General features: G+C 35.8%; 3 protein-coding genes across 3 annotated transcripts; 1 reads left to right on the top strand and 2 right to left on the bottom strand.

The window, feature by feature from the left end:
- The first annotated feature begins 4,733 nt into the window (after positions 1–4,733).
- LOC104247428 (aspartyl protease family protein 1-like) lies at positions 4,734–8,703 on the top strand. The gene is made up of 10 exons (XM_009803447.2): positions 4,734–5,574; positions 5,753–5,888; positions 6,008–6,243; positions 6,871–7,095; positions 7,216–7,351; positions 7,562–7,635; positions 7,722–7,821; positions 7,896–7,956; positions 8,138–8,209; positions 8,314–8,703. The coding sequence occupies exons 1-10, from the start codon at positions 5,258–5,260 to the stop codon at positions 8,565–8,567; spliced, it is 1,611 nt and encodes a 536-aa protein (XP_009801749.1). The 5' UTR covers positions 4,734–5,257; the 3' UTR covers positions 8,568–8,703.
- Positions 8,704–9,964: 1,261 nt separating this feature from the next.
- On the bottom strand, positions 9,965–11,991 carry LOC104247427 (uncharacterized). The gene is made up of 3 exons (XM_009803446.2): positions 11,778–11,991; positions 11,631–11,685; positions 9,965–10,287 (listed from the first exon to the last, which is right to left on the bottom strand). The coding sequence occupies exons 1-3, from the start codon at positions 11,876–11,878 to the stop codon at positions 10,192–10,194; spliced, it is 252 nt and encodes an 83-aa protein (XP_009801748.1). The 5' UTR covers positions 11,879–11,991; the 3' UTR covers positions 9,965–10,191.
- Positions 11,992–13,160: 1,169 nt separating this feature from the next.
- Positions 13,161–22,041, bottom strand: LOC104247426 (protein MID1-COMPLEMENTING ACTIVITY 1-like). Its single transcript, XM_009803444.2, has 8 exons — positions 21,950–22,041; positions 19,952–20,735; positions 18,262–18,677; positions 18,022–18,131; positions 15,576–15,647; positions 14,088–14,194; positions 13,610–13,703; positions 13,161–13,440 (listed from the first exon to the last, which is right to left on the bottom strand). The coding sequence occupies exons 2-8, from the start codon at positions 20,357–20,359 to the stop codon at positions 13,388–13,390; spliced, it is 1,260 nt and encodes a 419-aa protein (XP_009801746.1). The 5' UTR covers positions 20,360–20,735; positions 21,950–22,041; the 3' UTR covers positions 13,161–13,387.
- Positions 22,042–22,508: the final 467 nt, after the last annotated feature.

Genomic DNA, 22,508 nt, shown 5'->3' with positions numbered 1-22,508 from the left:
ACGTTAGATAGCTTTTACTTAAATTGGCATTGTACTTTTTTAAGGGAATGAAAGAGGAGTGGAATAAATATTTCTATAAGATAATTGACTTTGACTCGACATAAGATGTTTGGTACTCTGATAATTTTGGAACATTGACTAAAATTTATTTTCTTTTTATGTACCAGAAACTACCCGTGTCTCTCAAACTTAAAAGAAAGAAAGAGAAATCGAAAGAAATCAGCAATAAGGCTGTATTGTGGTCCGGATCCGGTTTAAATAATTTTCTGAAGAGTACTGATTTTTCCAAGCTCTCCCTCATAGACGCTCTATGATCACCAATTTGAAGTCTCGTTTGACTGAAAGGGCTCTCCGATGCCACTGTTGAAGCTTAAACACTTAAAATATCTCGAGTCATCCTTGAAAGAACCGGATAGTGTTTTTGTTTGTCCTTCCACCATTCCAAAACATCGAAGGAGCCGTCGGGATTCTCTGATTCAAGTCCCTGCGACAAATAAACTTGAAGCTCATTTAGTTGTGAATTATCACCAATATTATCACCTTGAGAACCCCTAAACTCCGTCCAAGAACTAAGGGCTTTTAGGCCCGCCGTTCTTTTAGATGATTGCGAACTAGACGAAGTAGGAGTTGGAACATTTGGTCTAGCATAATCTAAGGCAAGTTGATAACTATTATAAATTGTTTGAGCATTTATTTTAATTGAGGCTTTTGCATCTCCAAGTGTGCAAATTCCTCAACTGAAAGTGATAAAGCGTTATAAATTTTTGAATACCAAAAGTGAGGACCTCCTAATTTCATTGTAGAATTTAACACTGCACCAACACCAAAAACAGGGCGGATAGGGAAAAAATATTTTTTAAACTTATCTTTCATAGAATCAATAGCAAGTTGATAAATTACCCACCCTCTGAAAATTGAGTAAACAAATATGCAAGTGACGCAATATAAACTAAACAGTTAGAAATAGTAGAGTAATATTGCCCAGATAATTCATTTGTAGCAACATGAAATTGTTCTAAAAAGTCTACAAGCATTTTAACATTAGTCCAATCTTGATTTGTAAGGTGGTCGTCATCATCATCATCATCATCATCACCTACACGAGCATTATACGTTGCGCTTATTGGGTTCCTATATTCATATGCAACAACTAAACTTTCATACATGTAATTCCATCTAGTCGGATAAGGTTTAGGAACTTTTCTTTCTCTAAGGCCAAATTCATCACATTTTTTAAAATAATCTCTAAGTCTACTTCTACGGTTTGAATAAAAAAGTCAATTAAGAGACATTTTAACCTTTTCAATTTCTACATTTAAAACTTTCATATCATCACCGACGATTAAATGCTAAATATGACAAATACATCTAACATGAAAAATATTACTAAATGCAGAATTTAGTGTAGTTGTAAGCAAGCCTATAACGTTAGTGTTACTAGAAGCATTATCCATTGAAACCGACATAATTTTATCTCTAATGCAAAAATATCTATAAATATCTGCAACTGTGTTAACAATAAACTTACCTGTGTGACGTGAATTAATTATTTTATAAGCAATAATGCGCTTTTGCATTATCCAGTCCTCATCTATCCAATGACTTGTAATAGTTAGATAATCACAGTCATTACCACTTCTACCAATATCAGTAGTAATAGCAATCTGCGACAATCTATATGAGTAAATAAATAGCGCAAATATTGTTCATATTCATGTTTATATTTATAAATATCGGTCTTTATGGTTGCGTGAGGCCATCCTTTATAAGTAGGATTAAAAACTCTTCTAATATAATGCACAAAATGAGGGTTAGAAGGAAAACTATAGGGTAATCACATAACAGTAATTATTTTTGCCAATTCTTCACGATCTTTATTTGGATCATGATATAAAATGTCACCGGTAACAGTGTTAATTCCCGGTTGAACTAGATTTGACCCTGTACTAGGGTTAACCGTACTATCTACACTTGTCCCCTCTTACGCAACTTTCATTTGTAAATATCTAGCTTTATCTCTAGGGTGTCTTTATGTGTCTAGTCAAACTACCCGTACCGCTACGGTCTCCAGTAAATTTATGAGCCATCAAAGACCCACACGTTTTACACTTAGCCTTATTTTGTTCTCTTAGTTGAGTAAAAAAGTGCCAAACAAGAGATGTTTTGGGTCGTTTAGAAGGTTGTCTATTAAAAGTATGGATTATTACAAGAGGGTCAGGTGGGGCATCAGTAGGGTTATTAACAGGACTAGTAGGTGTATCATCTAAATCCGGTTACGTTTCATCTAAATCATCATTTTCCTCTATATTTTCAAAGATAGTTTGATTAGGATAAAGAGCATTCATAACTTCTTCATTTAATTGTTGACCTGGTGCAACATCATGGCAAAATTGACTATCGAAAAATTTAAAACAAAGGTTACCACTATCAAGAATAACAGGTGGAGGAGGACGGGTAACAGGTCTGGGTCGGGGAGCCGGGGGAAGAGTAGTAGCTTGGCGATTAGATTCACCAATTTCAGATTTTCCCTTACCCTTACCCCCAAATATTTTTTTCAAAGAAAAGTCCATATTAATTATAATTATACTAAATAAAACACACAAAACTATAATATTAAAACTTAAGAGTTGGAATGAGTTAACTGAATTGACGAACAACTTCTTGAAAATTGAATATCGTTGAGGACTTGAAGACTTCAATTCACCAACTTCACAAATTTTCACGAAATTGTAATAATACAGTAAGCAGTTATAGAAGAAAATTAGAGAGAGATTGATGAATTTGTGAGTAAAAATGAAAGAATGAGGGGGTATTTATAGTTGAGAATAGGGAAAAAGTGTAATTATAAAAAGTTTGAGGTAAAAACAAAGTTTGGGGGTCAAATAGCTATTTTTTAAACTTCCCAATGGCTGAAATTAAGGGCCAACGGCTACTTTTTAAATTTCTAGCCATTGGTCTTTTTTTAAAAAAAAATTACCGTTGGGCCAGTTTGGCCTGTTAGGCCCGGTTGAACCGGCACAGGCCCGCCTGCCGGTTCCGGGCTAAACGGTCCTCGGCTCGCGGTCTATTTGTGTAGGACCGACCCACAGTGGGCCTCAAAGACCGTTTGAGACCGGCCCGTTTGAACCAGACCGTTTGGCCCATTAGACTCGTGGTCTCGCGGGCCCGGGGGGTTCCCGGGCTGGGCCCGACCCACAATACAGTACTAATCAGCAACATGTGATCAAGTCGTCTCCCATTTTTCTCAAGTCGTCTCCCACTTTTCTGACTCAACCCGTTTTCCTTTCCAATTTCACGTGCGGCAAATAGTGATAGAGCCAGATTTTTTATTAAAGAGTGTCAAAATATTTTTTAACTTCACGAAGAAGCCAAAGGGAGTAAATATAATATTTATATATAAAAAAGAATTTATCTAACTACATAGTATAATTTTCGGTAAAGAAGTATCAATTAACACCCCTTAAGTACATGTGGCTCTACCACATACAACAAAGATAAAGGTAAATTTAGGAAGAAAAGACTCTTTTACGTCAGTATCTGTTGGGCGGATTTACTGTCCAAAATATGTGGCACGTGAACCAATGATTATTCTATCAAACTAGGTATTTTATGTGTGTATTTTCTATAATTGATCTAATATTATCTGATGTCCCCATGCTCCAAAAGGTTAAATTTTACATTTGGTTGAATGTTGAGTTATTTACTTAGAGAAACGAAGATAAATTCTTGCTTAATACTTTCTTATCTCCTTTCTTTAGGTGTACCATATTATAGAAATCCTAAATTTGCCTAACAAGATAGATATTTGGTAGCTAACGTGCAACATATAAATTAAGGTTGTTTATCACTTCTTCGCTCTCTTGTGTGAATATCTCAATTCCCAACGACAAATTCAAAACTTGTGGAGTCTTATCTATTCCATTTTGTTTAGTTCAACAAAAGGTCTTGGTTAACAAAAAGAGCTTTTTTTAACCAATCTTGTAAGCCAAGGTCACACTGACTCTATGTATATCATTTCTCGATCCTATAAAAACAATCGGTAGGAATTAAACCTACGGGTTGGGGGCTTTTACTATTTACCATGAATGCAAAAGAGACTCATCGAATGAAATAAGTTTTGGTATTTTTTTCGAGCTTCTTTCTTCAATTAGTTAAATTATAAGTGAGTGCATATTATCATTATTATATATTTACTACTTTGTAAGTAGTAAATACAAACTTGCATTGTACTTGGTAAACACAATTGTACCTCCTACTTACAAACTTAGACCTTGAATTCGTTTATTCTTAAAAAGGGCACCAGCCCGGTGCACTAAGTATCTGCTATGCGTGAGGTCCGGAGAAAGGCCGAATCACAAAGGTACCCTGTATTTCTACAAGAATTTGTTCTTATTGAGCATATAGAAGATGCCATGCAAATACTTTTCACAAAACAAAACAGGAGAAATCATGAATGGCTTAGAAACTGCAGTATCGGATCTTCTGGTAGGTAGTACAAGTACCCAGGGGCGAAGCTAAAATGCAGAATAAGAGCTCGACTGAACCTAGTAATTTTGATTCAAATTTTATATTTATGTTAAGAAATTATTAACTTAGAATTCAATAACCGACTAGAATCCTAAACCTATAAACTTCACTTTGTTTCTGCCAATACCCTCCAAATTCTTTGCACTTCATACACCAACAACATTAAACCTTGGGTCCCACTATGTCTGGACCCAAAACATGGAACCCACTATACCTTCCCCAATCAGTACTAGGTAATTGTCCAAACAATCCATGCTTTCACAAAGACTTGAACATTTTTTTTCCCTCTATCATTCTGTCATTCCCCATTTGACAATAAACTACTACAACTTGTAGTTAAAGCTTCAGTTGGTAGACTCACCTTCCACCTCCTCCAGTTTCGAATTCGTCAACCCAATATTTTCTATTCATATCTTCAATTATCAAACACCCTTTTGATTCTTGGTTCCTCCCTTTTTTGTCTCTCATCCCCCAACATACATATATATGGAGTATGTGTTGTACTCCACTCTTGTTTTCATTTCGTATCACTGTTCCATTGAGAATATTTTGAGGAATTCTTTTCCGCAGTTGAAGTTGAAAGATTTCTATGAAGACTGGGAAATAAGGCGAAATCAGGAATTCAAGTGTTAAGACGCCTTTTTGGATTGAACTCCTAGAGACAAAATCGTGCTGACAATACCTTTGCAGTTGAACCTGGGCCATTGAGTTGCTTTTTCTTGTAATTCTAATGGATAATTTTAGTTGTACTAGCAACTCCATGGTGTCTGTTCTTTTTCTGGTGGTTTTGGGTTTACAGTTGCATAGAAATGAAGCGTTTGGGGCATTCGGATTCGATATCCACCATAGGTATTCTGATCCGGTGCACAGTATTTTGGACCTTTATCAGCTGCCTCAAAAAGGTAGTATTGAGTATTATTCAGCTTGGACTCAACGTGATCACCTTATCAAGCGTCGCCGGCTTGCTGGCACCGGAGGTCCTACTCCGTTGCCAGTCACATTCGTCGGAAGAGGAAACAAAACTGTTCTACTCAGTTCTCTGGGATTGTAGGTTCCTTCTTTCTTTTTCTGTTCCTCTCCTTTTCTGCTTTTAACTCCAGTATGGCAATAGCATGCTGTGATATTTGACTCAGAATTGCAGAATTTGCAGTATATGACTGACGTTGTACAACAATCAATTATGTTCTTCCCTTTGGGATAACTAAATGTGTTTGGTGATTTTCAGTTTGCATTATGCAAATGTGACATTGGGTACACCTGGGCAATCATTTCTGGTGGCACTTGACACTGGCAGTGACTTATTTTGGCTACCATGTAACTGCAGCAGCTGCGCCCATTCACTTGTGACAGATTCTGGAAGAGTATGTCAACTTTTAACATAGCAATTTGCATATTTATTACTTTGAAACAGTCAAATCACTCCAATGAAGGGTATGATAACAAAAAGACACTTGTTTTACTGTCCGTACTTTTGAAACAGCATATAGATCTCAACGTTTACAACCTTAATACATCATCGACAAGCAATATCGTTCCCTGCAATGGCACTCTGTGTGGACAAAGAAGACAATGTTCATACACACATAGTGCATGTGGTTATGTTGTTGCATATCTCTCCAATAATACCTCATCTTCAGGGGTACTGGTACAAGACATCTTGCACTTACAAGCAGATAATACTCAACAAAAAAGTGTTGAGGCACCAATTACCCTGGGGTGAGTGTGATTACTTCTGATTTCTCTTTTGAAGATTTAAGGGGTCGTTTGGTATGATGGATAAGCAAAAAAGAATCCCGGAATAAAAATTTCGTTCCGCTTTATCCCTTGTTTGGTTACTAATCCTGGGATAAGTTACCCCAGGGTTAAAAATAGTACCTGGATAACTTATACCAGAGGATGAAATAGTAATTCCAGGATAAGTTATCCTAGGATTAATAATAGTACCGGGATAACTTATACCTGCCAGAGGGTGGAATAGTAATCCCGGGATAAGTTATCCTAGGATAAAATAGTAAAATTGACAATCCCAGGATTAATATAACATACCAAACAGTCAATAAGAAATAATACCAGAATAACTAATCTCACCACAACTAATCCCAGCATAACTTGTCGTTAAACCACACGACCCCAAGGTTAATAACTGCACACTAGATGGTGTGAGAGAAAATGTAAAATTCACTTATTGACTGCCCAACCTAAGAGCGGATTGCTAATGCGTTCCACTTATTGAGCATGGTTCAATGGCCGATCCAGGACCCCAGGATGCCAAAGGCGTTATTGCATTACACAATGCATTTTCTAGTCCACTACAATCTATATTTACTAGTAGTTCCATTTCAGGTGTGGGATGAAACAAACTGGTGCATTCTTGAATGGTGCGGCTCCCAATGGTCTATTTGGACTTGGTATGGACAGTGTATCTGTTCCTAGCATTTTAGCCAGCAAAGGTCTTGCTGCAAATTCCTTTTCCATGTGCTTTGGGGCTGATGGAATTGGAAGAATAGAGTTTGGAGACAAAGGGAATCCAGGCCAAGGAGAAACACCATTCAATCTTGAACAACCACAGTAAGCACTCACCTTGATTCACAGGGTTCAGCATTTTGATTCTGTTTCAAGCTTGATTTTATATGATGTGGGAATTCAAACTGAATATGTATTTTCTTCCTTTTCTCTATCTGAATGCAGCCAAACTTACACTATAAGCTTGACCAGAATAACCGTGGAAAACAAGAACATTGATGTTGATTTCACAGCCATATTTGACACTGGTACCTCATTCACATACTTAAATGATCCAGCTTACACAGTCATTACAGAGAATGTGAGTCAGGAGAAAAGGCAAATATATATGTGAAAAACCGCTAAAATTTCAATAAATATTAAATTCTGGACCCATAATTTCAAAAGTACATTAAGTTCAAGTAAGAACCCATCAAATTTAAAACCTGGATCTGCCTCCGGCCAGGAGGTCACTAGTTGGAGACTTTGTTGTTTATATTTGACAACTAAAAATATTTGGTATATTTGGCAGTTCAATTCCCAGGCAAAAGAGCAACGTATTCAACCTACTGTCCAAGTTCCTTTTGAGTACTGCTATGGCATAAGGTAAACCAGCTTATATAATCTTTATTTGTATTCTCTCTCTCAATTCCTTATTATCTCTCAGAATTTAACACTATCTGTCTATTCAGTGCAAATCAGACTGCCTTTGGAAATCCTGATGTAAATTTGATACTGAAAGGTGGCGACCAGTTTTACCTTTTTGATCCAATCATAACATTGTCGCTTCTGGTAAGATGGTATCTGCTCTTTGTAGGTTAGAGCATTCTCTATTACAAATTTCTAATTACCTCCTTAATCCTCAGGACGGATCCAAAGCATATTGTTTAGCTGTTGTCAGAAGTGGGGATGTCAACATCATTGGACGTGAGTATCTTTAACTACTAGTAATAATTCTGTTTATTTCTGCAACCAAGGAATTAAAGATCTTACCAATACCAGAGTGTTAAGAAGATTTTAAGTTTTTGTTTTCATCTATATCTTGAGTCTGATGTACAGAAGAATGCCAAATGAAAGAAATAACACTAATACAAGGACCCCTTTGCAGAAAATTTTATGACTGGCTACCGGGTGGTGTTTGACCGGGAAAAGATGGTTTTGGGCTGGAAGTCATCTGATTGTGAGTTTATATTCCACCTTTAACATAAGATATATACTCAACCTCAAAAAGAAGGCGATTTCCAAAACCAGTTCATGTCTAACATGGAGGTTCCTTTTTCACAGGTTATGATTCTAAGGAATCCAAAAGTACTACTCTGCCGATCAACAAGCAAAAGCCTACTGAAGCGTCTACTCCTAACAGTGTGGAGCCTGAGGCCACCAGAGGAATTGGAAATGGCACTGCTAGGACAACTCCAGCTTTTCCATCATCTACACCTACAGGAAACCATGCAACACAGTTGAATTCCTTCGTTTGCACGCTAGTGATGACTCTGTTTTCCACTTTTAGCTATTATTTGATTATTATTTCTTCATGAGACATCTCTTCACCTGTATTATAGTGAGTTTAATTGGTCGTATAGAAACTTCAAAGTGTACAAAACACACCATTTTCCCGCACTGCAATCTCTTTTTCTTTTTTATTTTAATTTACAACAAGGGTATCCTGACCAATTTGCTCAAACCTCAACTATTATGCCTGGTATCTATTACTTCCCACCAGCACAGGTACCACGTAACTCTGTCCAGCAATGTTTAGGCAGATCGGAAGAAATCACCTAACTTTTTTGTCTCTACTGAAATTTGAACTCATTGACCATACTACAATATCGTTTCGTAATCATTATTTGAACATAAATATCTTTTAGTTTCACAGACCTTTAAGGTAAAAACCTTATTAGTAATAAAAAATGATGAGCTTACATTAAGTGAACAACACCAAGATTCACAGAAATAGAGGATGAAGCGCAAGAGTGACACGGTTCATAAGACGTTTGTACCCTCATTCATAGGAAGTTGAAAGAGTCTATTTTTGTTGTACAAAAACTTGAATCTAGCAGCATTATTGCCTTTTCTTAAAACGGTGTTTCCAATTGTTTCACATAAGATTCATCTTCTACAGGGGCACAAGCCATTAAAGCGATGCTCTCCCAATATACTTTTGTTTGCAGATAATATATGTTCTGGTAGGAGTGTAGTCAATACACGGGAAGAGTTGAGACGCAACCTTGTAAGGGAGGTATAAAATATGATATTCCTAATGCATACTGCATAACTCTTCAACTACAAACGTAATTTGCATCTTTTAACTGCCACTTCAAGATTTGAATGACAAAATTCTCTCTAAGTTTTTAGAGTTGCAACACCAAATCTACTGATTTCACTTGATAAGCAACACTTTAACGGCAATACATATTCATTCTCTGTATTATATCTATTATCTCTATGTCAAAGTATAGGAAAATTGGAAGGCTTGGATTCAGCCTCTCGGATTATAGATAAAATGCTGACAGGAAGATGCAACATAAGAGAATAACTGGTAGTGTCCCCCAATTGCTCCTTCTGTAAGTATTCAAGGCAAAGATACAAGCACCCGCAATTGTGTTCAAGAGTGCACACGTGTAACCAGGTCTTTCTATTAACATGTGAGCTCTAGAAAATGCTGATATTACGCTTTTTAATTTAAAAAAGAACCCAATGCCAGTATAATGAAGTTTAAGCCCTGTGTTCCAAATGCCAAGACAATTCATGAACTCAAGGCTAAAACCATTCATCAAAATATAGAAACCACGAGGCTTTATTAGTCCTATGTTTCAATTGCTTATTAAAAACACAACTTCTTGGCTCTTGCAATGCAAAAATGATTTGCATAAAACTACTTCTAGAAAAGAGATATTCAAAATTCGGTAATGAGATGATGCTTGGGAAAGAAAAATAGAAAATTAGCCTCTTCAAGGTATTACTTATAAAGTAGAAGCACTTCTTATTAGTCTCGTTGATAAGTACAGATTGCTACAACTAGGACTGCAGTCAAGAACAGGTTGACAAAATAAAGAGGTACAACTGAGGTTAACTCACATAACTTTTTGAACATCCTCCATCAGCTTAAGAACTCCCTCGCTGTTTGTCAATGGATAGAGCTAGGAATTACCTATTTGATCATCATGTTTTAGGCAAATCACCACCAGAAATCAATGCATCATCAGTCTCGATAATCTTGCCATCTGTTGGTACAAGACGAGGTACCCCATCGACTATCTAATTAAACACAAGGAAGAAACATAAGCAAATGACAAACTTGACTAACAACAAAATGTAAAACGTGAAGTCAAATACAAAAGCTCCAGTTGATATGACATAAATGTCCTCTTAAGTTTCTGTGTTTGTACTGATTATATCTTGAGGAAAATGTTCTCAAATCAATATTTTTCACTAATTTGACTGGAAATAACTTTCTACTAAAACTGAAGGCAAGTAATTTCCTCAGATTTTCAAACTCTTAAAGTTATCTTTCCTTTTGAATAATTAAATAATTAAATATTACTCATTCCCTTCCTTGAACTTTTTATCAAGCAGTTTAATTTTATTGACTTCACTCCCCCCCCCCCCCAAAAAAAAAAAAAAATATGTTTCTTTACATTTGGTTTGCCTTAGAAATTGTCTTTATCAGGTTTCTTTCCCAATTGGATAACATAATTTTTTTCCCTTCTATTCTTCGCTTCAGGAATTGTTCAAAATAGTTTAGGCAAACATCCTCAGACATTGATTAAACAGTAGGAATGGGCAAGGAATAAATTTATTCTCAAAATGAATATATTGATTAAATGAAGAAACATGGTCAATAAGGACTCATATTGGCAACGCCAACTAGTTTGGGATAGAGGCATAGTTGTTTTTGTTGTAAAAGATATATTAATCGATTATAGATCATAGTAACCTGCCTAACAAAGCTTCGCAAAGCATAGCTAGTGCCCACACTAGATGAAGGAGGAAGATTGCAGTATGATAAAGATAGTATAACTATAACGAAGCTGTGAATACGACGACAACAACATACCCAGTGTATTCCCACACTGTGGGGTCTGGGGAGGGTAGTGTGTACACAGAACTTACCCCTACCCTTGTGGAGGTAGATAGGTTGTTTCCGATAGACCTTGGCTCAAGAAAATCATTTCTCAGGAGGTTATAACGGAGCTGTGAATATGGATACAAATTATTTACATACAGGACCCCGACATAATTTAATGGTAAAAACTTAACTGCACGTATTGTTTATACTAAACCAGTAAATGCAAGACATGTGTCTTTCAGACACACTGTTTATCACTTATTATGGTTAATTGATACATATTTTTACTTTAATTCAAACTAGTAAGGTTATACTGTTTGGTTTGGTGCAAAACACTGCCTGCAAGTAAGTATTTATTCTAATTTATGCTATGATTTCCGTGCTTGAGGAACAATAATAATAGCAAAGATTGTACAAAAATGTTTTCAGTGATTTTAGCGGCCAATACAAAGAGCAAACATTAGGACACAGTGGAAATGAAATTCAATTATCAAAAACAATTTAGGAATTCAGTGCAACACAAATCACTCACCGGATAAGAAACACCAATGGAATCACTGATTAGAGAATTCGTCTTCTCACAAAACCTTCAACAGAGTTAAAAAAAACTACTAAACACAAAATTCTCAGTACAGAAAAGAAAAATAATTTCCAATAAGTAAAAATTATGAGAACTGACCTTAAAGGTTGTTTTGAAAGTGGACAGACCAGATATTCTAACAGTTTTTTGTTAATCCCAACAGCTCCATCTTTTAGAAGTATTCTTCCAAATCTCACCATTTTTTTTTTTCCTGCAAAATTTGATTCCGACGCTGAGGTTTTGATATGTTTTCTGCTCAGAACAGTGAGTTAAGAAGAATTGGGGCGGGTCAAGATTAGCGGGTAAGAAACGGGTCAGCTCCATTGAGGTTAATACTTATGATCTTTATTGAAGAATGAAGAGTGGCTTACAATCACTATTAATTAGATACTGTAGTATTTATTTAGTGTTTTTAATTATAAGGAGAGCTGATTAAGCACGACATGGCGCAAGTTCAGCTAACCGAAGATATCACATAACCCTTGATAGGAGTGTGTGGAGGACGAGAATTAGGGCATAAAGTTAGTAGGCAGTTGAGCGTCTTTCCTTTTATTTTAGTAGTAAATTTGCACTATTGCATTTCTTTCTCTATACTGTTGTGATTATGCATGCTTGCTTTGAACCGAAGGTCTATCGGAAATAGTCTCTCTACGTGCACAAGATAGGGGTAAGCTTGCATACTCACTAGTGTGGGATTACACTGAGCGGTTTGTTGTTATTATACTGATTACTTCTGATTTAGACCTTCAAAATAGCTACTAGTTGATAATCAGCTTGCTAGGTTTCTTTTAATCCATTTTAGTCCGAACCTTAGACGGGTCAATTTGGGTTAAATCTATTTTAATCTAATCTTAGTTATATCAGTCATGTAATCTGTCAAATTTTAAAGAAATTAGGTTTCTTCTTTAGTTTGACAGGGAATCCCTCAACAGCCCTTAGAAAGACGTTAGGATCAAAATAAAGTCCGAGAAGGAATCTTTTCATATTGGTGTTTCGATTTCTGAAGAAAAATGAAGGTAAGAACTCAGTTCAATAGTAATATTGTCCATTTTACGCCTAAGTTGAAATATATTAGTAAAGTTTAAGGTTTATTTTTTCGTGTTTTGCCGACTTGAAATTTGCCTAGAATGTTACAGTTGAATGTTAAAAAACGGCAACATACAACAACTGGTACCAACTATCTACAATAATCTTCAAAATTATAGTAAATAACTTGCTTTAACTGGTTAAAATATGTGTGTGAATTATATCAAGAATATTTCCCCATTTACATCACATGAGAATACAACCCCTTCTTTCTTTTCACGTGAAATAGGTGCATAGCTAAGTTCATCTTTCCACTATTTAGACTGCTAATGCTAACGGGCTAATACCCAACCAGACTGCATGGACACATACCACAATATCCGCGCGGGGTGGGGGTGGGGTGGGGGGGGGGGAGGGTTGCGTCTTCGGGTGTCAAAAAAAGATAGAGATAGTTCCTGATTTGTCAACCACAGTTTAAGTAATGGACAATGAACCGTTGAAAACTATAGAATATATTCTGTACAAGCTGAATCTGGATTACTAAGAATTACTTTACAGAACGGTTGACTAAACTCAGTCATAAACTATCATGTTGCATGAATCCAGTAGTGACAAGTTAATCAGTCATTAACTCAGCATAATTCTATTAAAAAAATTAGCCCTAAAACGCCAATCGTAATTTCCTAGGATTCCATAAATTGAGAAGGTGGGGGACTTGTTTTCGTCTTCCCTGTACCTGCATAATATAGCTTTGCATCATTCGTGAACCTATAAAGAGTGAGCTTAGTGCAACACATAGTGTTAAGATTTCCAGTTTGGATCTTGTTAATACAGGAAAACAGCTCCACCCTAGTTGAAGGCATTAACAAAAGGAAATGTGAGTAGAGGATTCCAGTAAAACATACCATGAGCCCCACGTATCTCCACTTCACGCAATTCTTGGACAAGAGCACAGCAACAGCACATTAAGTGTGAGAGAAAATCGTCTATAATGCCTCCCTAAAAAGAAACAAAAATCAGCAGCATATCTCAATGATATTCAGTTTAACACCAGGTCTTGTATTTGATTTTGTGGTCAATCAAATACCTTCAAACAAGGATCAACATGATGAAGAAAAAGAACCTTCAGAAGCTTTTCCTTATCCCTTCAGATAGGCGTTTTCATATGGAGAGGAGGATTTCTCTTTTTGTATGGAGCGTTTGCAGGAACAACTTGCAAGTCTATTTTTCATTTCTGATTTACTAGAGGAATATTAAGTTTGCGAATCTAATGTGATAACTTGCAAGTCTATTTTTCATTTCCTATTTATTAGAGGGATATTAAGTCCGCGAATCTACTCTGATAAAGGGACAAATGCAGCTGCAGTAGTTTTGGTAGTTTACCGTGATGTTTAGCTTTTTCCGCAGCTTCTTTCTGATGCAGCATGTGTAACAACAGCAGGACAGTATCAATGAGTAAGCCATTAATTCATTACATGCATCTGCTGAAGCTGCATCCAACACAGTCAAAAGTCATTTAGGAGAGATCCAAATGGTATCAAAATCGTGAATAAACATCAAATAAAAGAATAGCATGTAGATATTGTAAGAGATATGTCTCAAATCAGTTGTATACGAGTTTCTAGAGGGATTTATAACAATCTTGGACTACTTCAACAATAACCTTAAGATTGCGGTTTGAATTGTCTCATCTGAAAACTTATTTGAGGGGAGAATCGTATTATTTACTGGAAACTTAATTGTTTATTTCTAGGTGTATATAACCTCCTTAGACTTGGCCTGATTTTTTTTTCTAATGCCAAACACGTGGAAATATTTTTGTTGATAGGTGTTGTAAGTCTTGAATCCAAGACCTCCGCTGTGACCGTTGAAAACTTGAAATTGTGAAACTTGTATAAGATATTAATAAATTAGAGAGATGCACTTCTATTTATTTATTTCAGTTTGTAGCGTGTTAGAGATATACAATGTCCCACATTGATTATATAACAGTTTAGAAGTAGGTTTATAATAGACTTAGGGGCCTTTTGGTACGCCGGATAAGGTAGGATAAGATGTGGGATTAAATGTATACCGTATTTGGTTGGCAGTATAAAGGATAAATTTAAACCGCCAACCAAACACGGGATAGATTTAAGCCGATATCCCACCTTATCCCATCAAACGTGGGATTATTTTATCCCACCTCCCAAGTGTAATAAACTAGTCCAGTGATTATAATCCCGAGATAATATAGTCCGACCCCAAGGTACTCCACTCAAATCCTTATCAATTTTGGCTGAATGCTCAAATTCTTTTAGATGCATCACCCAAAAGAACAGTGTTCACTGCACAAATAGCTGTACTTAAAATGAAGAAACCTGTTGCAAGATATCTATACACAGAGAATTCAAATTTTATGACAGGAATATTGATCTAAAGATTGACATACAATCTCCAAAATTTTCAAGTTCTCTAACTTACAAGACCTAGTCAACTATTGAGTTATGCGATTTGTTATTTTCTCTTAAAAACAAGAGAGAAATGCAATCAAATAGGTTGCTAATACGTGGTTATCAAATAAATAAGTAGCCAACGCCTAATAAAAAGATGGATTAACTAGTTCTTTCACATCTCTTAGATACTACTTAGTTTAACTTAACCACAAAACATAGTATATATGCTCTTACAGTGCGAACAGCACTTCAACTGCTAGTTCTTAATGTCATGCAGTGACTTGCAAAAATAAATACCATAACCATCGCTAATTATGATTGCTTGTAAATAGACAAAACAAGATTGCTGAAAATGAGTAACTAAAAGATGACTCCATTTTATTTTGTCACCCATGACTAGACAAGAAAGAATTGGACAGAGTATTAAGCCACTTACATATATGCCTGTCAGCTGCAGCGCTGGCAACTTTAGAAAATGTACCACAAGGAAAGAAACAAGTTTTAATGCCTGCAAGGTAAAGACACTATTTTAACTACAATATCTTGATATTACATGAAAATATCGCGATATCTTCTCCAAACTGATGAATAACAAGTAGCTTTCCCTCAGAAAGATGTAAAAGTGCAAACAAAGTAAACCAAAATGAATTGAGTTGAACAAGAAGGATCATATGTTAATGATGCCAAATGCGATCTTCCTTTGAAGTAAAGAACTATTGTTCATTAGCACGATTATCTTCCCAGCCAATATAGTCTTTGAAGAAACTTCTATACCAAAAAGCATATAACAGGGAAAAGAGAATTTATGCATATGAAAATAAGCAAGTCATACGATCAACTAATTTCAGGATTCTCCTTCAAATAAAGGCTATTCAGCATGAGAAATGATAGAACATGAACTAACAGTATCTATCTAAGATCACATGACCAGCAGAAGACTGCAGTCGTGTGATTCATAGCAAGAAGAGCAGTACTAAAAGGACAAAGTGATAACACAAAAGGATAGCCAATTGTGCTTCAGTATCCTATTTCAGCCATGGGAATCCTTCCCACCTGAGTCTGCTACAAAGAAAAGATGCTTCTAATAACAATGACACGAAAAACATCCAATCTAAAGGAGTAAATGTTTGCGCCATTGACAACTTGAGCATGATCCAAATCAAAAGTAGCCACAGACTCAAATATTCTGGTCATAACAAACATGGATAATTGTTAACATGCGCCATGGCCATGGGTTCCAATACACTCCAAAATGAAGAGCGTATCACATAAAATAAATCAGTTGTATACGGGAAAAATCAAACTCCTTGTAAGGTTTGGATCAATTCAAAATATCGCAAAGCAAATGCAAGAACTAAAAGTTGATTCATTTCAATTTAAAAAGAGGAGAAACCAAAAATCGCCATAGTATATGGTAGAAAAAATATTCCATCCATAGGTAGAGGTGTCTTAAGGATTATGCTTCAATGCCTAAGTATCCAACTTCCTTATCTCATTCTATCTTTTTCGAAATACACACCCAATTCAACATATTTTACTTTGCAAGATAGGAAAACATACAATGGTCACCATCATCTTAGCTTATTTAAAGTACTTAAAATACATAGCTCGTCGCACATTTCTCATTCTGCCTAAGAGTACCTCACCTTGATTAGAAAGATAAAGGTCATTGGCTAAGTTACATTTCCAGGTGCTTAAAACCCAATTTTGCAATTATATATCTGAAATGCTAACTAGAAAACTTGTGAAGGTGAATTCAGACATCCTTCACCAAGAATGTTTTCAGGTTGGCATCAGTCCCTTGTTGTTTGCATTCTACCTTATTAATCTAGTTAGCCTATCTGTAATTGGCTCTAAAGTGCAGTTATTTGCAAGCTAGAATGGCACTTAGAAGCTTGTGGACTGACATTCAAGTTTGAGAGTATATGCACATGAATCTACTGCTAAATACTTTCTTGACTTTTTTCTTTTCTGAACCAAAGTGGTCTTTTTTTTGTACTTATACATCCAATGTTTCTTCTATTCTGTTTTACAGTCTACAGATAGCTTCGTCTATAAATCACCTAATCTTTTTCTGCCACTGGGAAACATTCCATAGCATGCTTAGTACATATATCCTGCATAAATGCCTTTTTGTTTTCTTTTCTTGTTTTGAATACTCCCTGGATTAAGCAACTCCTTTCCCTTGATCTAGCTACCCTACAGACCCTGTAAATGGAATGGAACCTCACTCCCAATACTTCCTCTGACTACTCCGAAGATATCAAGAGGATATTTATTACCATGCACCAAGATGGTGACAAATATTATCAATTTAGCATCAAGTCTTCAGGAAATCTATCCAACGACCTATACAGAGCACCGACATTGTGACAAATATTATCAATTTAGCATCGAGTCTTCAGGAAATCTATCCAACGACCTATACAGTAGAAATGAAATAACAAATAGATTTTAATACTCCATGCTGGTTTCTCCATGCCAATAAATATCCTTTTGTTACTTCCCCGAAATCATCAAAAAAATGCACAAAGGAGCTGTTTGATAGGCTAAACAACAATCATGACAAGCTTTTAGTTTCTGAAGATGGAGCATTGAATAAATTGTTCACTTTGATCAATAATAACAAAATTTTCCTCAAATTACAAAGTGTCTCACATAAAATTGGACTTGCGAATACAAGTACATCAACATGGGAAGTTTTCTGCACAAAATTTACTATTCTGGACATTTTACATCTTCAGTACAAATATCTATCAACAAATATTCATTGAAGAAACTGATTATCTTTCATTTAAGCAAAACTGCTATGAAAAACGATAGAAAAGATGAAACCATGTACTGTAACATAAAGAATAGTAAAGCAAAGATGTTGAATGTACATAAGAGAGGTTCTGAACAGCAGCCCAACAGATCTGAATGCCACTCGTCATATCGATCTGAACCCTTTGAAGACAGCAGTTCACGCTGAGATGAAACTGATGAAGTGTTTCTGTAGATAACATAAAAAACAGAATGGTTGAGAGAAGAGTATAGGCACTGAACTCTCAGACTCTAGAGAATTCACAAGATAGCTTCCACATCATATGAAAGGTTCAATAGTATCTATAAAGGAAACCTACCTTGAAGTTGACTGTTTCTCATCGCTCTTTGTATAACTTCTATCATAGTGTTCCTTGTCACTATTGACATCTGAGTGACTATGCTCTAACTTTTTGGTAGGCTTGGTGGGTGAACTCTTCTCAGAAAGAGATTCAGATGCAACTACCTCTGTGACTTCGAGAAGATGCTGAATGAATTCACAGTGACTTACATCCAAATTAGCTTGGGAACGTTGCAGTTCCAGCTGAAGCTTTTCATTCTCCTTTTGAATTGCCTCATTGATAGGCATGCTTGGGTAGGAACGAGAAAGGGTCTTCTTCAACACTACTGTATCATGTTTAGAGGGCTCTCGTTTCAAAATGACTTCTTGAACCTTCATGTCTTCAGCCTCCAAAGTGTATTCACACTGGTCCTTCTCAATGATTTCAAATCTCTCCTGTCAACATATGAAACGCAAAGATTTATCAGCTTTGAAGCTAGAAACTAGATACTGACAACACACCAATTGTACATGTGTAAATAATTAAGTCAGGGTGCAGGTTACTCCTTCCAATTCTGAGCAGAAGTGAGCAAACCAAGCTAGATTTGCATGCTTGAATAGATATATTAGAATAACATGAAAATTAAATAAGTGAGCAGATTACTGTTATTTAAAGATGCATCTGTCTTCCAATTACAATTTTTCTCATGCTTAAACTTGATAAAGAAAATATTGCCTTGGGAGTGATCACAGACATTTTTTTAACAATGTTTGTAAAACAAGAAATAAGACAATACTGGCCCTTGACTTTGTTAACAGTCAGCAGTTACCATAGCAATGAAAAAAGTTAGTTCATAACGTCCTAGCCCTTGACTTTAGTTCATAACCTGTAAAGTGGAGACAAGAGAATAAGAATACATAACCCAGCAGAAGAGAGAGGTTGAAGATACCCAACAACCCCGTGACAGCAGATTACTATGAATTCCAACTCTAGACCAAGGAGAAACTGCTTGATACTAATATCCCATGGCTTTTGTCCATCATCTGGTACATTGAACTAGTCCACATTTCCCAAACATGACCCACCTCATAATCTTATGCAAATTGAACAAGTGATCAGAGCTGTCTATTTTGCAGGAACCAAAATGTTTAAGAAACTATCATGCACTACTTTTTCTCCTAATTGATCGCACTTTACACTTTGACAAGTAAGCTAATGTAAGAATCTTTTCTTGAATTTACTGACACTGTTGTTGGTAATTGGTATTTATCATTATGATGCTAATACATTCAAGCTATATATACATGTTACAGCATGAAAAAAGGAAACTTGTTCTTCCACACAAACATAGTATTTAACGAAAGAAGAAGTCAACCAAAAAGAAATCTGCTTAGCATCTGAAAACAAGGATTTGAATAGCAATTAACCAGCAAACCTAGTAAAATCTTATAATAGGAAAAAGATCTTACAATAGGAAATACGTGCAAGATTAGCAGGTAAGAAAAACCCATACTATAGCTTTGGGGATCATGCCAATATCAAACGAAGCAATGACCTGACGAATGATTCCAATTACATATCATGAATTCAGACTTCCAGTCAAACTTAATATACAAGTAAGAACAAATGCATAGGCGTGGGACGGATTATGAATGAAATAAAATAGATTATGAAGACATGTAAAGCGGAATGCTTGATGCTATGGATAAAGAAAGCAAAGTTTCAATACCCTGACTCGAGCATTATCCACCAACGTGATAAGAGGTATGATCTTCAAATATTGGTCAATCTCATTCTGAGCCTTCCGGAACTGGTAAACAATGTTCCATCCCATAGCCAACAGATAAAGATAGCTCCTATCCTGGCAGCTTTGGACCAACATATAAGACCTCCTTAATGCATCTTCAAGATATTCCAATGGCTCGCGGGTTTCGGGATACTTCTTGAGTTCTGTAATCTTAAGTTGCTCCAATAAATTCCCGATCAACTTGAGATGTTGCGCGAACTGCCTACAATTCTTCTTGTGCATCCGAGCTGTGCTTGCAGCTTTTACAATCATCCCAATTAGCCTCACTGCATCAAGGCCAGCAAGCTGGGCAAAGTTTGCAACTTCCCCAAAGTGTTCCCACGTCGCCATTCTCAATCCCGGATTATTCCCTCAAACCCCTTTATTTTTAAACTCACAAGCACACCCTGATATCAATTGAATGATAAACTAACATTGGTTCACTCAAATCTCTTGCATAATAAACTAACTAATCCAGTTTCAGATTTATCTTTTCCTAATCTTGGACAAATTATCTCTAAATTATTCTGTGGTTGTGTAGCAGGCAATCCAATTGATTAGTCAACGTGTGTGACCCACACACCACCGTCCTTAAAAAACATATACGACAAACAAATGTCAGCCTGCAATGTCCAGTCAAGAGCTCCCTCGGTTTTATACTGAGACCACTGGGAGCACAACTTGCAACAGTTCTTGCAGCTACTGAATTCCAGATGAAGATCCTCAGCTGCAATGTAAGCTCAAAACATGAGTCAAAAAGATCTCAAAGCTAGTCAAACATTCCATTACCTTTCACTCTCCCATTTCAACAAAGAGATAAAGGCAAAAGGGAATATACAATAAATAGGAAAAGATATTGTTTTGACTCTTCACTTTAAGATCAAGTATCCCCACAACAAAATGGAAAAGCAAGAAACGATTTTGCTTTTTCAAAATAAAGGAAACCAAGAAACAGTTTTCAGCATAATCCAATTAAAATTCCTAACAACATTGCCTGAATTAACGGTGACGCTGCCGTCACCCCCCTGTACTCCACCGGAATTATCCACACATTCCTAGATAAACCTGTAATAATGTGGTCCAATTCATCATATTAAGCCACACATTATCCCAGCTCACATATCTACATCGATAGTATTATACATGTCCACACAAGAGGCCAAAATTTTAAGTCAGTGTATAATAATACACTACAACTATTAATTCTTTGTGATAATGGATACAAATTTCGTGTGTGTATTTGTGTATATTTAAAACACATTACACCCTCACATTCCTTTTTAGGCTGTCATTACTCCGTAACTTCTAATTTACACACAATTTAGACTTAAACTGTTCATTTATATAATTACAGAATATTTATGGCTTCTTTTAAACACATAAGTTTCAAAAAAAAAAAATGATAATCACATAAAATGATATGATACCAGAGAGTATTTTCTAAAATAATAGGTGCAAATTTTTTGTATAAGTATACTTCTTTTTTGAAAAAAAAATTAATTAACTTAAAAATTTTCACAAATAGCCACTTTTCAACCTGCTGTAATTGAAAATAACCACTGTCCTAAAGTTTCAAACTCCAAAAATGAAACTAGAACAATGGTTATTTTTCAAAAATAGAGTAAAAAAAGTAACTAGTGGGCACTGTTTCTACTGTAGAAGTACTGGAACAATGTGTATCCGAGGTGTACACACAAATAATTTAAGCAAATGTAGCTTTTTGGGCAGAAAAAGTAGAAATCCAGATGAGTTTTTCGAAAATGTTGCACACAAAAAGATGGGTAGAAGCTAAAAAAAATGGGTGGAAGAAACGTAAAATTGAGAGCAAAAAGGACATGGATTTCTGTGAATTACAGCTTTACAGGCATTGATTTGAGGGAATCAACTTCCAAATTGCAGAGAACAGTGTGTGTGTGTGTGAGAGAGAGAGAGAGTGGTTACCGGCTTCGGTGTCGCTTGTCTTGGAGCTCCGTTTTGCTGCACATTGCAGAAGGAGAGAGTGTTTTGCAGAGTCACACTATTTGGATTTGAGTGGATACATACGCTGTCAGACTGCCAGAAAAGCAATTTGGCGTTTATTTTTAATTTGCCTAAAACGCCCTCCACTTTTTCATGTTCTTACAAATGTTACCACTGCCACCACGAGTCCGAAACCAAAATAATGAATTTTTGGACTCAAAATTCCAGCTAAAAAAAAAAATTATCTTTCTAACTAATTTTTAGTTTAACGGAAATTTAATCATTAAAGCAAAACGTAGTATAATACTGTGATTTACTTAATAATTTATTTTTTATGTAAAACACAATATAATACTACGCTTTACTAAAGTGCAGTATTATACTGCATTTTACTTCATTTTTGGGCACACCAATCTGCGGATAGCTGACATAAATAATTCATTTTTTTGTGTAAAGCGCAATATAATACTTAATTATTTAATTAGACAGAGTAAATATCTATGAGTTTCAGGCTCGATATTTGAGGCACAGTAGCACCAAG

The sequence above is a fragment of the Nicotiana sylvestris genome, chromosome 9 (genome assembly GCF_000393655.2).
Source record: "Nicotiana sylvestris chromosome 9, ASM39365v2, whole genome shotgun sequence".
In the NCBI taxonomy this organism is placed as follows: domain Eukaryota; kingdom Viridiplantae; phylum Streptophyta; class Magnoliopsida; order Solanales; family Solanaceae; genus Nicotiana; species Nicotiana sylvestris.
This window is presented reverse-complemented; position numbering and strand designations above follow the sequence as displayed.